The sequence below is a fragment of the Labeo rohita genome, chromosome 24 (assembly GCF_022985175.1).
Source record: "Labeo rohita strain BAU-BD-2019 chromosome 24, IGBB_LRoh.1.0, whole genome shotgun sequence".
Classification (NCBI taxonomy): Eukaryota; Metazoa; Chordata; class Actinopteri; order Cypriniformes; family Cyprinidae; genus Labeo; species Labeo rohita.
Genome location: NC_066892.1, coordinates 16,565,279 through 16,581,132, shown reverse-complemented (window position 1 = coordinate 16,581,132; position 15,854 = coordinate 16,565,279). Strand labels below are relative to the sequence as shown.

At 35.8% G+C, this 15,854-nt stretch overlaps 1 protein-coding gene across 5 annotated transcripts in view; it reads left to right on the top strand.

Annotated features, from left to right (window-relative positions):
- Positions 1-5,180: 5,180 nt before the first annotated feature.
- mllt10 (MLLT10 histone lysine methyltransferase DOT1L cofactor) overlaps positions 5,181-15,854 on the top strand; it is a 60,436-nt gene continuing 49,762 nt past the window's right edge. For all 5 annotated transcript variants that reach the window (XM_051098771.1, XM_051098769.1, XM_051098770.1 and 2 more), the window contains exons 1-3: positions 5,181-5,550; positions 7,418-7,497; positions 13,912-13,966. In XM_051098771.1, the coding sequence (XP_050954728.1) occupies positions 5,388-5,550; positions 7,418-7,497; positions 13,912-13,966 (298 nt within the window). In that variant the 5' untranslated portion in view covers positions 5,181-5,387. The remainder of the gene's footprint in view (positions 5,551-7,417; positions 7,498-13,911; positions 13,967-15,854) is intronic.

Sequence of the window (15,854 nt, the reverse complement as noted above, 5' to 3'; positions counted from 1 at the left end):
TCTTAAAGACTGATATTAGCGTTTCATTTATGCTGCAGCTGCTCTAAAATGATTATCACACTTGTAGAGTTTATTTATGCTCAAAGAGTTTAAAGCAGCTGGGTAGTTGTTCAGACATGCAGTAAACAAATGTAGGCTATTTAACGATGGGAAAAATCCCTTATATTATTGGACCTGCATTAATGAGCTGTTCCACCTTTTAGTCTATGCAGTTTGATTGTTTTTTCCCGCACATACACTGGTATTTGAACGTTCTGCCGTCTAGCACTGTTAATAGTCAATTTTATTCCAACCTCCGCTGAACTCTCTATAACTTTTATCCAAAGGGGCACACATCATTTGAAAGACAACACGCAGGTCCTGGTCCTTTGATTCTGAAACCTCACAGCTTGAACAGCCCTCAATTGTGACATGAGTGATAATGATTGATCTTCGACCCAGTGTGCATCGTCGTGGGTGAAGAGTTGAGGCGTTTGCCTTCAGAAATGTTTTGTTGTCCCGTTTTAAGATTTATTTTAAAGTTGAACACTTTTCTCAAATTAATAATTTATCAATGAAAGTGTATGCAGTTTACTGCAATGATAGGCCTTTTTCGCTATTCTGGAGAGCACTCTTTAAATATTTGTATTTTTTTATGCTACGGACAGACTGTATCATTAAATATGGGACGCAAATAAATGCATCAAAACAAAAATACACCGTATATAAGCTGAGGTAATCTGACAACAAACGCAGTTTCATTTTGATCACCAAGACTAGGAAGTGGCATGCATACGCTGTAAATCAGTGAGGAAATTCAACTGTGAATTATCATTGAACGTTAACATAAGGCTGTTACTATATATTTATACAAAACTACTGATTTTTTTATAATTTTATATGTGAATAAACATTTTAAAACTCTTGTTTTTTTATATACGTGATTTATTTAGGTATATAATTACAAAAATAAAACTGCATCTATATGACTTGGTGGCTTCTATTTTGAGAAGATTGAGAGCTGGACTCTCATTTATTGCAGTGAAATCAGGATGGGCCCTGGACCCTCAAACGTGACGGACTCAGCAAGTGGGGGTCCGCGTGGGCTACCTCACTACAACGTGCGCGGAGTCTCAAACAGCATGGCAAAGACGTCCGGTGACAAATAAAAAAGCTCACTGCAAGCCATTTATCATTAAGTTAAATTAAGTAAATGTGCGCATACTTTTCAAAAAGGATCGCGAGCTCAAAGTTTGATGAAGAAGATTCTCACATTAGAGAGAGTGAGGTAAGAGGACGTTTGTTCGTCGCGCTTTAGCTAACAATAGAAGAACAAAGAACACATTTCCTTTGGATTTAAGTTGCAACTGTAGTAATTTTATACGGGGAAGCTCAGGTGTTTCAGCGATTTCGAATGAGTTTTTTTTTTCTAAGTTCTTTAATGACACATTTAGCCAACTGTTTAGTTGACATTTTGGTAAAATGTTTTCTTTGCATGTACGATAAATTGGCATACACAAAGTCACGGCGGAAGTAAAAAGACAAACATACAAAAAATAGTTGTAGCATAAGCAAAACATTGCACGACTAGGCTACTCCACTAAATTATAGTAGTCGAAAATCTGCGTTCAAGATGATGTAGTGAATGTTGAGCGACGTTCAGTAACACGATGCGAACATCTCGTGGGACAAATACACTCTTCAACGTTACCTAAATGGCGATAAACACTCTCTTGTACACGTGCACACAGAACAATTTCATGAATGTAAGCCCAAAGTTTGTTGTGTCTGTGAAAATCATGAGGCACACTTTAAACACGACTCGCTCTAAAACAAGTTCAACTTAGAACTAATCTCATTTACATTTCTGAAACAAGCATAAAAGTAGTCAGTTGTTATTTATGCCAACAATATAAATAGCCCCTTCCCATCTCAAACACATTCTTGTTTCAGAACGTATGAGTTGGTACATGCAACTTGAATTTACAGAGTGTGCTGGTTGGGGGTGGGCTGAAATAACCTTTCACCCTGCCGTGTCATATCTGCATGTGTATGTGCCTGCCCCTGAATTACCCACAAGTCTTTGCGCAAAAGAGAACTCGTGCTACAGGCAAACTCTTCCTATTACTTCGGCTCCGGATCTAGAGCATCATTGTCTTTGACAGGAAAAAAGCACGTCGTCCATTGCACCCTCTCTGTTTGATTATCTAATCGTAAAACTAGTGTGCCCCTTCATGTGAAAAAAGCCAACATAGCCTTTCCTTAAGTATAGTGTAGCTTATTTAAAATGCGCATATGGAATATTAAATATTTTCATCATAGTGTTTAGATATAAGCTAATATATTATTGATTTTCTGTAGATACAGCATTCATTAGACAAAGGATATTAAGGCATTACCTGTTTTTATTAACCGTAACAAGTTAGATCTAATTCGGGATACGATATTAGGCTGTTTTGGATGTAAATAAGCCTGAGGAGCGTTATTGAGTGTGGAAACGTATAGACCTACACAGCATAGGAGAAAACGTAATTTATTTAAATATATATAGTAATAAGATTAGTTACATGTCAAGGCTTTGTAAACTTTTTTTTGAAGCAACGTAACTTAATCGCTGATGAAAAATACATAGGTCTACATACTAATATATCAATACCTTAGTACAGTTTGATTTGGGAACTTGTCTAATATCAGCGATTATCGTTTGTTTCTTTTTACTTATGCCGATTTTTACAGAATAAGCCTACCATGTTGGTATAACATCACTAATGCTAAACACTAAATCAAAATATCAAGGAAAAAAAGCTATATTGCAGCTTGTGTGTCAGTTCAATTAGCTAAACTTACGTGGTGTTGTTAATGATCCAACCCAATGATCCCAATATTGCAAATTAACATTTCCCCCACCACAAGTAAAGGCTCCGAGCCCGACAGTGAGACTCACACACAACTCCAAACTCGAAAGGGGCTAAAGCAGAGAAAACCCCAAAAGGACTAATTCTATAGGCTATCAGAACATTCATTTCATATTGGAACTTTTCGTATTATTAAACATTGAACCCTATGCTTCACGTGTAAAATTAAATAATTTATGTCACTGAGGAGGTATTCTTGTATTAATATCGTACTGTCTGCGGGGGCAGCCTATTTTGAACCACAGGTTGGCTACTCACCAACAAGCATATATGAGAGAATTCTGATGGACATCATGACAGGTCGAAATTTCTATGACGGTTACCCAGTAGCTTATTCAACGCTAGGGTTGTGAGCCATAGCAACTGCGGAAGTGGCTTAACCAACCCTAACGGTTGATAGTGCACCAAACACATTTCAAAATATTATGATAAATAATTCACAGTCAGATCATGGTCATTTTAGACTGACCTGATCCAAAAACGCCAAACGCCATCGAGTTGCCTTTCTTGAATTAAGATTCATAAAATCACGTGCTTATTCAAAAGAAAATATGCTGCTTAGCCTACTTATTTTTTCCCCTCTTACTTTTGTTTTAAAAGGGGATGACATTAAATGTGACGATAAGTGTCAGCTTTAAAACAAAAACAAACAAACAAACAAACAGGCATATTCATATTGGCTATATAAGCGACTCACGTTGTAACTTTATTCCCACAATGTGTAAGAAGATTATTTCGTACCGATGGAGCCTGTTAGAAGTTCGTGTTGTGTTATGGGGCCCTGGGAATCGGTTGGGTCAAGGTCTATGCCAAAACCATAGGTTCAAATTTAGTTTTCAAGTAGAGTTCATATGTATGTTCACAAATTTTGTTGGGTGAAGATGTAAGGCAGTTGAAGCATTAGCCTAAAATAAGAACGATACATTTGTTCGCTTTTTTTCTAGACACGTTAAACTGCACTTTTGTTTTCATGGTCCCAGTTGTCATATATGCTATGCAAGCAGCTTTAATATAATCTTTAAATAAAACTGAAATCTACCTAAACGTTTGTTAGTTTATCGGTTAATGTTGTCAATAACATCAAAAATTTGCCTGAAAAAACTGACAGGCAGTTTATATGTCCAACAACAGGCAAACTGCTCATATACTGTGGGGCATTATTATTGTTTTTTTCCTGTGAAACTGAAACTTGTATCTAGCCCACAGTCAACAGGCTACTATGTAAATATCTTAGTACAGTATCTAAACTGATGAAACCTGATGAAAAATGGGATATACTTTCACTGCCAGTCAAAGGTTTTAAAACAGTAAGTTTTTTTTTAAATGTTTCTTCTGCTCACCAAGCCTGCATTTATTTGTTCCAAAGTACAGAAAAAACAGTCACATTTTGACATATTTTTACTATTTAAAATAACTGTTTTCTATTTGAATATATTTTAAAATGTAATTTACTCCTGTGATTTAAAAGCTGAATTTTTAACATCTTTACTCCAGTCACATGGTCCTTCATTAAAAATCATTTTAATATTCTGAATTGCTGCTCAAAAAACATTTATTATTATGTTGAAAACAACTGAGTATAATTCTTTTCAGGTTTTTTGATGAATAGAAAGTTTAGAAGAACATCATTTATCTAAAATAGAAATATTCTGTAACATTACAAATCTCTTTACCATCACTTTTGATCAATTTAAAGCATCCTTGCTAAATAAAAGTATTAATTTCTATAACTTTCTGTAATTTAGATCAAATAAATGCAGACTTGGTGAGAAGAAGAGACTTATTAAAAAAAAAATATATATATATATATATAAAATCTTACTGCTAAAAAACTTTTGACTAGTAGTGTATACTTCTTCACAGTTCTCAGGGATTCCCTATAAATCTGTTATTCTAGAATAAGAGAGAACGAGATTAAACAAGCACACTAATTTTGAAAGCAAAACTCCACTGTGCCTTTATCTTCCATAATGTTTAAATAATATGATATATAAAGTAGTTTAAGTTTCGAGATAACCTTCTAAGGATAATTTTGACTTTTTAACAGCATGTGTAACCAGAACCTGCTTAATACAGAATTCCCCTTTACACACGCCACTCTGTAAAGTAACGTCATTCAGTATAAAAACAAAACACCCAGGAGATCGTATTTTGCACAAGAAGTGTAGTGCAGTGTAGCTCGGCCCCTGCTCGCGGTAAAATTCAATGGCGTTGGCCGCGTGGATCAAACAGCCCCGCGAGGCCTCTTCCAGTCCGCTGCCTCTCCTGTTCGGCTTTTCCGCGCATGCGTGCACACGCGCCTCCACATCCCGAGAGCCTTCAGTACGGGGTTTGTGTGTTGAGCCAAAAAAATACCGCCTTCAACAACAACGCGACTGAAATATGGCTTTTCATCGAAATGGGACATAAAATACGGCTTTCAGGGGAGATAGGGTTTCGTAAGACAAACTCCCGACCGCATTTGTGTTGGTCTTTGTGCGCCGCCGATGGTAGATGGTATCCAGCGAGCTGTATCTGGCAGAGGAAGACGACGACTCGGCGAGTAATATGAAGGAGATGATCGGAGGCTGCTGCGTCTGCTCGGATGAGAGAGGCTGGGCCGAAAACCCCCTAGTCTACTGCGACGGTCACGGCTGTAACGTTGCCGTCCACCAAGGTAAATATAACCGCCCCCACATTTCCGCACTGTTATTTTTCTTGAGTGCCGGATTATTCGAGGCTGATGTTTTGGTAAGTTCCCTTCTGTTGTGGCTAGATAATTAGCTTAGCATAACACAGCCTAGCTTAGCCTAGCTCGACCGAACAGTCAGTACGACCTAAGTTTAATCGCTGGAGCGTGTTTGTGCTATTGGGGTGACAGTTAAGAAATTTAAAACATCTGAGCGGTTAGTTCGCGGTGTTTTTGAGATGCGTCGGTTGTTGTGAAGCAACGGTTTGCCGAAGGCCTGTTTGAGTGCTAATGTTATATGTTAGCACTAGCTCTACACGTCTGTAACAGCATGTCGCTCATGGCTGTTCATTATCTCCACTGTTTCAGGACCAACAACGTGTCAGTCACAGCTATAGAAACAGAGATGAGTCACACTCAAGACAAGCTCTGTAGGTCATTGCAGACTCATTTATGGCTAGTCAGCAAAGCTGTCAACTAATCCTGGGACTCTTAACAAGATCTTGACTGTTTTCTCCGCGTGTAGTTATTTGTTTTGTGTTATTTTAGGTTGTATGACGCGTCAAATGACACAGTTTACATACGTAAGTATCTAGGTTCCAAGAAAGTTGTCCTTGTAGGAAACTTAATGGATGCCGACAAGTAAAAGAGAAAAATTGAGCAAACAAACGCGAAGTTAGCGTTTATCTTGTTGTAGAAACCTCTCATTGTAGTCATGACATGATCCTGGTTTGTTAATTTTCTTTTAAGAAATGTTTTATCATACATACAATAATTTGCGGTGTGAAAAGCTGGTATCAATAGTTCAGATGTATAATATCCTAGAATTGGTCTCCGCTGTCAGTGCTTTTTTCAGTATATCTGTTTTGTAGGTCACTGTAGATGATCCCATGCAAATAGGTCAAGTTGTCACCTAAAGACTTGTAGACAGATGTTATTGTTAGTGTTTGGACAAGCTAGCTAAAGGCATTTTTTGTAATGTTTTTGTATTGGCTGACTGTTGTGACCTTGACAGCAAAACATTAGCTTAATTTGTTGCTTGTCATTGATCTTTTCTGATAAGTGTGAGCATACATCAATTTGATTTCTCACAAAAATAACTATAAAGCAAAAACTGGAATTCTTGCATGCATCTAAAGTATTTTACTCAGGTTATTACTTTATCTCTACCAAAATTAAATTGGCTGTTTTTCTATTTTTCTATTTCCAGTTTAACTATATAAAATAGCCTAATTTTTTAAATATGTAAAATTGAATAAACATGCAAAGACCTTTGTATGTGGATCAAAAGAGATTCTCTTTGCACTCTTTCCTGGCCTTGATAGTGAACTTGACTCTCCTTTGGTCCATTTAACTTTTCATTCACACTGTTTGTCTGTTTAGAACTTGACCTAAAATGACAAAATAGCCATTTTGAGTGAACCTCACTGTAGGTAAAAACAAAGCTCATTTGGAGTGTTCATGTATAAGACAAAATTCTGTGGAACTGGTGAAACAAGAAAACATGCTGCGTTTTTTTTGGTCTGAAAACCAAGATATGATCAAGTGTGTTTTTCAAGCACATGTCTGTGCATCTAGGCAACAGCATTTCCTGTCACGTCAGTCTGAGATGTGTCACGTGTCACATGGGTTACCCACAACTGTGCAAAAATTATGTTTAGCTGATGGTGGGTGTTAATTTCATGCCCTGATGTTGTTGCACCAGGCATGCATCTCACACATTGCTCAAAGTATCATTTTTAACACTCTCACGTTAATCTAGAAACCTGACAGGATGAGATGTCAAGCTGTCAGGTTTACAGTAGTTGGAAGCAAGTCTTTTCAACTCATCTGTCCTTCGTTCCTGTTGTTTCAGCCTGCTATGGAATTGTCCAAGTCCCCACAGGCCCCTGGTTCTGCAGGAAATGTGAATCACAGGAACGTGCTGCCAGGGTGGTGAGTTTCCTCATCTTTATATAAATCTTTCAGGCCCTCTGTTCTGCTGAAGTTCAGATCTCCTTCCTCTTTTTGTATATTGTGGATTTGTTTGCAGTTTCCATTTGACAGACAATATTATTTATAATTGATACTTTGAACTGGTCTTACAGATTTCACTTCAAAAGCTTTGGTAGCCAGCATGAGGGACATATTATAATAAACACAGTTGAAGGCCAGGTAAAGGACATTTAGGGATTCAGTGAAATTCCCTGTGATCAGATCAGAATACAATGCATTTAAAGGAACACTCCACTTTTTGAAAATGGCATTTTTAGCACTTCATTGCGCCTGCTGCACCCATGGTACGGCAGCAAAGTTCCTTGATTATTATGCCGAAATGAGAGTATAGTTCCTGGCCATATCGACCTAGAAAATTGCAACTTTTCATTTTTCGTCCGTCTTTGTAAACAATGTAACTACAGAAGAGTCAAGTTTTAAATAGGAAAATTATCGTTATTATATATGGTCATTTTTGTGCGAGATGCTAACGGTCTAATCGGATTCAATGATCTATGCTAAGCTATGCTAAAAGTGCTAACGCCAGACCCGGAGATTGACTGAATGGATTCGAAAACGGTAAAACTCAACTGTTTAACTCTAGGGGAGTTGGAAAATGAGCCTAAAAAAGTGGAGTGTTCCTTTAAGGTCAGGGTACGCATATACAAAACTTCATCGAAAAATGTGTCTGTGAGCTATTGTTATGCTGCTGAAGGGATAGTTTATCCAAAAATTAAAATTAAGTTATTTTTTGTTTACCTTTGTGTTGTTTTAATTCTGTATTCCCTGTGTATATAGGATCAGTAAATAGCGGCCAGTATCTTTTAAAAAAAGACAAAAAGTATCACAGAATACTTGCATGTGACACATGCTGAATATTCCAATGCATATTTAATGCATTATTCAGCAAAAATCCTGACTTTGGCTGTTGGTTTGTGTGCACAGCTGCATGATAATGAGACTCTAAAATATTACATTTCGGTTTGTTTTTCACCAAGCTCTATTTGATAATCCCCAGAACACTATGTGGTAGTTTTAGTTAGTCAAGCTTTTTAAAAGCTATTACTCCCGTTACGTGAGTAAGCAGGAGTGGGACATTTCTTTAAATTTGTTTCTTAATGTTAAATGACTTAATTTTCATTTTTGAGTGAACTGTACTTCTATGGTATATCAGGCACATGAAATTGTGATAACATCACATACTATTTACCATTTACATATGAACTATTTAGTTCTGTTTAATGCATTAGGACAATTATATATAAGTAAATTCTTAAAGTAACATTTAGGGTAGAGTCAGTCACTTTAGTCTTCATTATGCACAATGACACTATTGCACTCTGGGATAGTGTTGAATGTGTCACTTGTTACTGCAAACAAATTATCAGTGGTATTTGTTACATTGTTGCCTTTTTTGTCATTCATAAAGTGTATATTTCTGGTCTACAGACACTTGTTACAATCATACATTACCAGTCAAAAGTTTTTGGACAGTAAGATTTTTAATTTTTTTTTTTTTTTTTTTTTTTTTTTTTTTGAAGAAGTCTCTTCTGCTCACCAAGCCTGCATTTATTTGATCCAAACTACAGCGAAAACAGTACAATTTTGAAATATTTTTACTATTTAAAATAACTGTTTTCTATTTGAATATATTTTAAAATGTAATTTATTCCTGTGATTTCAAAGCTGAATTTTTAGCATCCTTTCTCCAGTCACATGATCCTTCAAAAATCTTTCTAATATTCTGATTTGCTGCTGAAAACAGCCGAGTAGAATTTTCTCAGGTTTCTTTGATGAATACAACGTTTGGAAAAACAGCATTTATCTGAAATAGAAATTTTTTACATTATACTAGGGATGGGCATTTTGGGAAATTTCTCATTTTGATCATCAACCATTTTTCAAAAATGATTAATCAAGTAATTGGGGGTGGGGCATGCCCATAATGGATAAAATTCTAAAAACTCTGAAGACTGTTAAGAAATTGAATGTTAAAAATAAAAATATAATAATAAAAAAGAAGCATCTAAAAAGGAATAGCTGCCTGAGGTGAAGAGTGACTTTATGCCAATAAGCTGAACCCCATTCTATGTTGCATCCTATGATATAAATCCGATAACTTGGTAACATTACAACTTTTATCTGCACAAAAGAATGCAAACGCCAGTGAACTTTGTTACGCGCTAAAGAGAGAGAGTGAGCAAACAAGCTCCCGCCGTTATGCGCTTTCATAACAGTGCGCTGAAACACAGGCAAGGACAGAATTTACTATAGATTTCTGTAAAGTTAACCATTATAAATGTTTTTGGCAGATTTGTGCTATATTTTCTTCTACATCATTAAGTGATTCCATAATCACTTGCGTTTTCGAAACCATACAAATTGAATTATGCCAATTGTTGAACAAATATGATGGAAGAAGCACTGCTGCATTATTATAACATCAGTATTAAAAAAAAAAGAAAACGTCTAAAAGCAATATGACTGTCTCAAATAACTCAGTCAATATCTGCATTGCATTTGAGCATGAAATTCAGCATATAATAAATGTTAATATACCAACGCATCCCAAGAGTGACTTTATACCAACTGAAGCCTGTTTTGACACATACTATGATATTAATCAAATAACTTCGATACATAACGTAGACGTAACATTACAACTATCTGCACCAAAAATGCCAGTGAACTTTGTTACGTGCTTTAGAGAGAGAGCGCGCTCCGTGTTGCGCTTTCATGACAGTGGACTGCAATGAAAGCAGATTCAATTTACTATAGATTTCACCTTCTATAAAGTTCTAATTAGAATGATGTGTTCATTAAAAGCCAGTGAACTTTGTTACGCGCTATAGTGAGAGAGAGAGCAAGCGAGCTCCGTGATGTGCTTTCATAGCCATACGAATTCCGAAAACAACTGAAAAACTTTTGATTGGTAGTGTATATTTTTTTACAATGTTTTATTTCATGGTCTGATGGTATTGATACCTTAGATTCATATTAATATTTTTCATTTTATTCATCTGTGTGTTCATATCATGTAATTATGAAGCAGGTTTTCCATGTTAAACTGCAGTTTGCCTGTGTGATCTTTTAAAATGCTTTCTGTTTTTAGAGTTTTGCACTTAAGATGTTTATAAAAACCATATAACCATTCAGAAATCATAGCGTCTGGAAGTCAGCTGAAGTGCTTAACCTTAAATCACAAATTTACCACTGTGTACTGAACAAACACCTGGTTTGTATGAATGCCATGTATATAAAAACAATATGACTTGGCAGGACTCTTAGTCCTGTATGTATAACAGATGTTATCAGGCCTAATAGTGTGGTATTACACTGAACATTTTTGACTTTTCTGAATAAGAGGTTTAAAATATCTTACGCTGAAAGTATCAGAATTGTTCTAAGTTGTATAAAAAGGTTCTTTATGGCTCAGAGGTCATGTCTTTTTTTTATCGATCATTCATTTAATCACTGTTTTAGCCATATGTGCAGAAATTTGTATCATGTAGTAACATGGTGATTACATGCAGGTAATAACAATGATGTAATATATATATTCTAATAGCTAAATTTGAAAAAAAAAAAAGAAATCGTAGCATATTAATTAAAATGTTTAAATGCCATATGTGTGTTTAATTTCTTGCCATACACTCTTAAAAATAAAGGTTTCAAAAGGGTGATTTTGCAGTGATGCTATAGAAGAACCATTTTGGTTCCCCAAAGAACCTTTCAGTGAACAGTTCCTAAAAGAACCATTTTGGAGAACATTTTAAAAATCTAAATAACCTTTTCCACATTTGAAAGGTTCCATGGATGTTCAAGGTTCTTAATAGAACCATCAATGCCAATAAAGAACTTTTATTTTTAGGAGTGTATGTTTATAATGTGTATTGTCCTAAATAATGACCATGTTTCTTAAAACATGCTGTAGCTTAAAGTCAAAGCCATTCTGGTGTTTATAAAATAGAAGATGGTGGTTGGGGTAAAGGAAACATGAATGGTTATCATAGGCAAAGGTGTGTTGCCAGTCAAGGCAGTTTCCTTTGAGAGCTCAGCGTTTTGATGGCTGTGTGAGCTGTCAGTAGCCATGAAACCTAAGTGGCAGTTTAGAGCAGAAGAATAGTGGGTCACAAGAAAGGGGAAACTTGTTACACAAGCTATTATGTGGCCATTTTTGTCAAAAGATCCGGATTCGTGCCAAAACAAGGCGTCCCACATAACTTCTTTATGAGGTTAGATACATTTTTCAATGCCAGCTGCTCTCATTCCGAAAAGAAACAGGACTTCCCTATTTTTATCCACAGGTTTGTCACTACTTTTGCCACTTCTAAATCAAGATTTGTGAAAATCAGAAAGATTATTTACTGGAGCATTTTAAAGGAGAGCTCCACTTCCAGAACAATAATTTACAAATAGTTTACTCACCCCCTTGTCATCCAAGATGTTCATGTCTGTCTTTCTTCAATCGTAAAGAAATTGTTTTTTGAGGAAAACATTTTTCTTCATATAATGGACTACTATGGTGCCCCGATTTTTAACTTCTAAAAGGCAGTTTAAATGCGGCTTCAAAAGATTCCAAATGTGGTTGTAAACAATCCCAGCTGAGTAAGAAGGGTCCTATCTAGTGAAACGATCTGTTTCACTAGAAACAGATTCTATTTTCATTTAAAAAAAAAAATACAATTTATATATATTTTTTAATGCCAAACGCTCATTGTGTCTTAATCTGCTTGGACTGTTTTTGTTCTGGTTCATGACAGTTAGGGTATGTCGAAAACTTTGAAATCGTCCTATATCGCTGTTTTACCTTTATTATTAACAGTGTTTGATCACACAGAGTTCATGGAGAGAAAGGCAAGACGAGTATTTAAATTGTATTTTTTTAATGAAAATTACTGATCGGTTTGCTCGTTTACAACCGCATTTGTGACCCTGGATCACAAAACCAGTCATAAGGGTAAATTTGTCAAAATTGAGATTTATACATAATCTGAAGGCTGAATAAATAAGCTTTCCATTGATGTATGGTTTGTTAGGATAGGTTAATATTTGTTCGAGATACAACTATTTGAAAATCTGGAATCTGAGGGTGCAAAAAAATCAAATTATTGAGAAAATCACCTTTAAATTTGTCCAAATAAAGTTCTTCACAATGTATATTACTTATCAAAAATTAAGTTTTCATATATTTACAGTAGGAATTTGACAAAATATCTTCATGGAACATGATCTTTACTTAATTTCCTAATGATTTTTGCCATAAAAGAAAAATCAATAATTTTGACCCATGCAATGTATTTTTGGCTATTGCTACAAATATACCCCAGCGACATAAGACTGGTTTTGTGGTCCAGGGTCACATTTGGGATTGTTTGAAGCCGCATTTAAACTGCATTTTGGAAGTTCAAAATCGGGGCACCATACCAGTCCATTGTATGGAGAAAAATGCAGAAATGTTTTCCTCAAAAAACATAATTTCTTTACGACTGAAGAAAGAAAAACATGAACATCTTGGATGACAAGGGGGTGAGTACATTTTATTTAAATCTTTGTTTTTGAAAGTGGACTTCTCCTTTAAGCCTTTTCCCAAAGCATAATTATGAAACCAAATTTCAGATTTGCATTTGTCCTCATACCTCCACTTACTAAAAATAAGCCCATTTTTTTCCCATTTGTGCCCTGCTCTGCCACTTCATTCCCAAAGATTAAAGGGTGGAGGGGGAGAAAGCCGAGCTGGCAGACCCCTGAAGGAGGAGGACTGTCCACCACCTGTAACAAAGAGGAGGAGGACAGCAGACTGAGCAGAAGTTTAAAAACATTGAACATAGTGGTATGTGGCAAGTAACGGCATGGTTCCAAGCACAATGTTATGCCCCAATATCTAACCCTGTTCAAGGCTTTACAGATGAGTGAAATGTCATAGTGTTTATGCATGAAATGCTGTGTCAGTGCCCATTTCTTTAGGACACTTTCAACCATCTCCATTGTTTTTGTTGTTCAAAAGGGGTAGTAGTTGTCTTATGTTCACAGGGTTTTATTTTCTTGTCCTGTCATTTGTTTTTGTCTAAACCTGTTTTTCTCCCGTAGCAGAACAGATCCTATTTTATCCTTGAATATAGAAGCAGCTCTTCAGGGATGTTTTTCAGCTCCAGTCAACTATCAAAGGCTCTTGTCTACAGTTTCATTGATCACTTTTGCCAAGATGCTCTGTTCTGTAGTTTAAAGGGGAAAAAATGATGTCTAACCCTTAAACTCTGCTTTAGTTTGATGTCCATGTCAGAAGTAGAGTTCCTGAAAGCTGTCAGAAAGCTGTATCTGGCCCGCAGATGGTCGGATGGAGTGTGGATTCATTTATTTCTCTTCTTTTCACAGAGGTGCGAGCTGTGTCCCCACAAAGACGGAGCACTGAAACGAACAGATAATGGAGGTAAGGCTCTTTTGTTTTTATTTTGCACTTGCTGAGGACTACTCTGAATGTTGACGACAAGAATAGACTGCAATCACTCAGTAGCTAAATATAGGCCAGTAGCGTAAAGGATGTCAGACACGGCAGCCGTTGGTAACACACATGGCTGCTGTGCACGGTTTTGTACTGCTCTATACTTTTTGATGGTTGAGTGTGTTTGACAGATGATATTTTATTAAAACCTTGAAAAAGAAAACCATTTGTTGGTTTAACAGTTACAGTCAAATCAAAATTTATTCAGACACCTTCAACATTTCTCACATTATCACAGTTTATTCGCTATAAAGTTTGCATCCCCATTTCAGAATCATTAAAAATGTTAATTATTTTACCAATATTAAAGGGATCATGCAAAATGCATGTTATTGTATATTTAGTACTGACCTGAGTATTATTTCACTTAAAAGACATTAGAAAATAATAGTTGAATGTAAAAATGACCACGTTCAAAAGTTTACATACACTTGATTCGTAATACTTTGTTATTTGAATGATCCACAGCAGTGTTTTTTGTTTAGTAATAGTTGTTCATGAGTCCCTTGTTTGCCCTGAACAGTTAAACTGCCTGCTGTTAATCAGAAAAATCCTTCAGGTCCCACAAATTCTTTGGTTTTCCAGCATTTTTGTTTATTTGAACCCTTTCCAACGATGACTGTGTGTTTTTGAGATCCATCTTTTCACACTGAGGACAACTGAGGGACTCATACACAACTATTACAGAAGGTTCAAACACTCATTGATGGTTCAGAAGGAAACGCGTTGCATTAAGAGCCGGGAGGTGAAAACTTTTTTAATTTGAAGATCAGGGTAAATTTAACTTCTTTTGTCTTCTGGGAAACATGTAAGAATCTTCTGTAGCCTCTGAAAAAGGCAGTACTAAATGAAACAATATGATATTTAGGCAAAATAAGAAAAATGTACACATCTCCGTTCTGTTCAAACGTTTTCACCCCCAGGTTCTTGATGCATTGTGTTTCCTTCTGGAGCATCAGTGAGCGTTTGAACCTTTTTTCTAATAGTTGCATATGAGTCCTACAGTTGTCCGCAGTGTGAAAAGATGGATCTTAAAATCATAGTCATTGTTGGAAAGGGTTCAAGTACACAGAAATGCTGTAAAAACCAAAAAATCTGTGGGACCTAAAGGATTTTTATGAAGAATAGCAGGCAGTTAAACTGTTAAGGACAAACAAGAGACTCACGAACAACTATCACTAAACAAAAAAACCCAGCTGTGGATCATTCAGGTAACAACACGGTATTAACAATCAAGGGGATGTTCATTTTTATTAGTTCAAATATTATTTTCTCTTGTGGACTATATGTAAACATCTTTTCTGTGAAATGTCTTATTCAAGTCAGTACTAAATAAACAATAGCATGCATTTTGTATGATCCCTCTTATTTTGGTAAAATAATTAACATTTTTATGATTCTGAAAGGGGGATGTAAACTTTTGACCTCAACTGTAGAAAATGGTAATAAAATATAACAAGAACTCAGAGTTAGACTGTGTCAGAGCAAATTCATCTTGATATGTCAGATAACCTTGAATAGAAATGACAATATTTACACAACTATCAATACTAGCAATGCTTAATTTTGTTCAGTCTGTGGTGTAAAAAGGTCACATCAGGAATTTAAGACAAAACACCTAAGCAGAACATAGTCAGGTCAAAGTGTCTGAATAATTTTTGGTCGTAAATTTTTACTCATAGTCCACTGTATAAAGACTTTCTGGGTATAGTATGTCACAGTTTGCTTTGTTTTGCTATCTTCACTTACATAAATCAAATGTAGTGTTCTGTACCTACTAGTAGAAAAAAAAATGATTTGGTATCTGAATAATTTT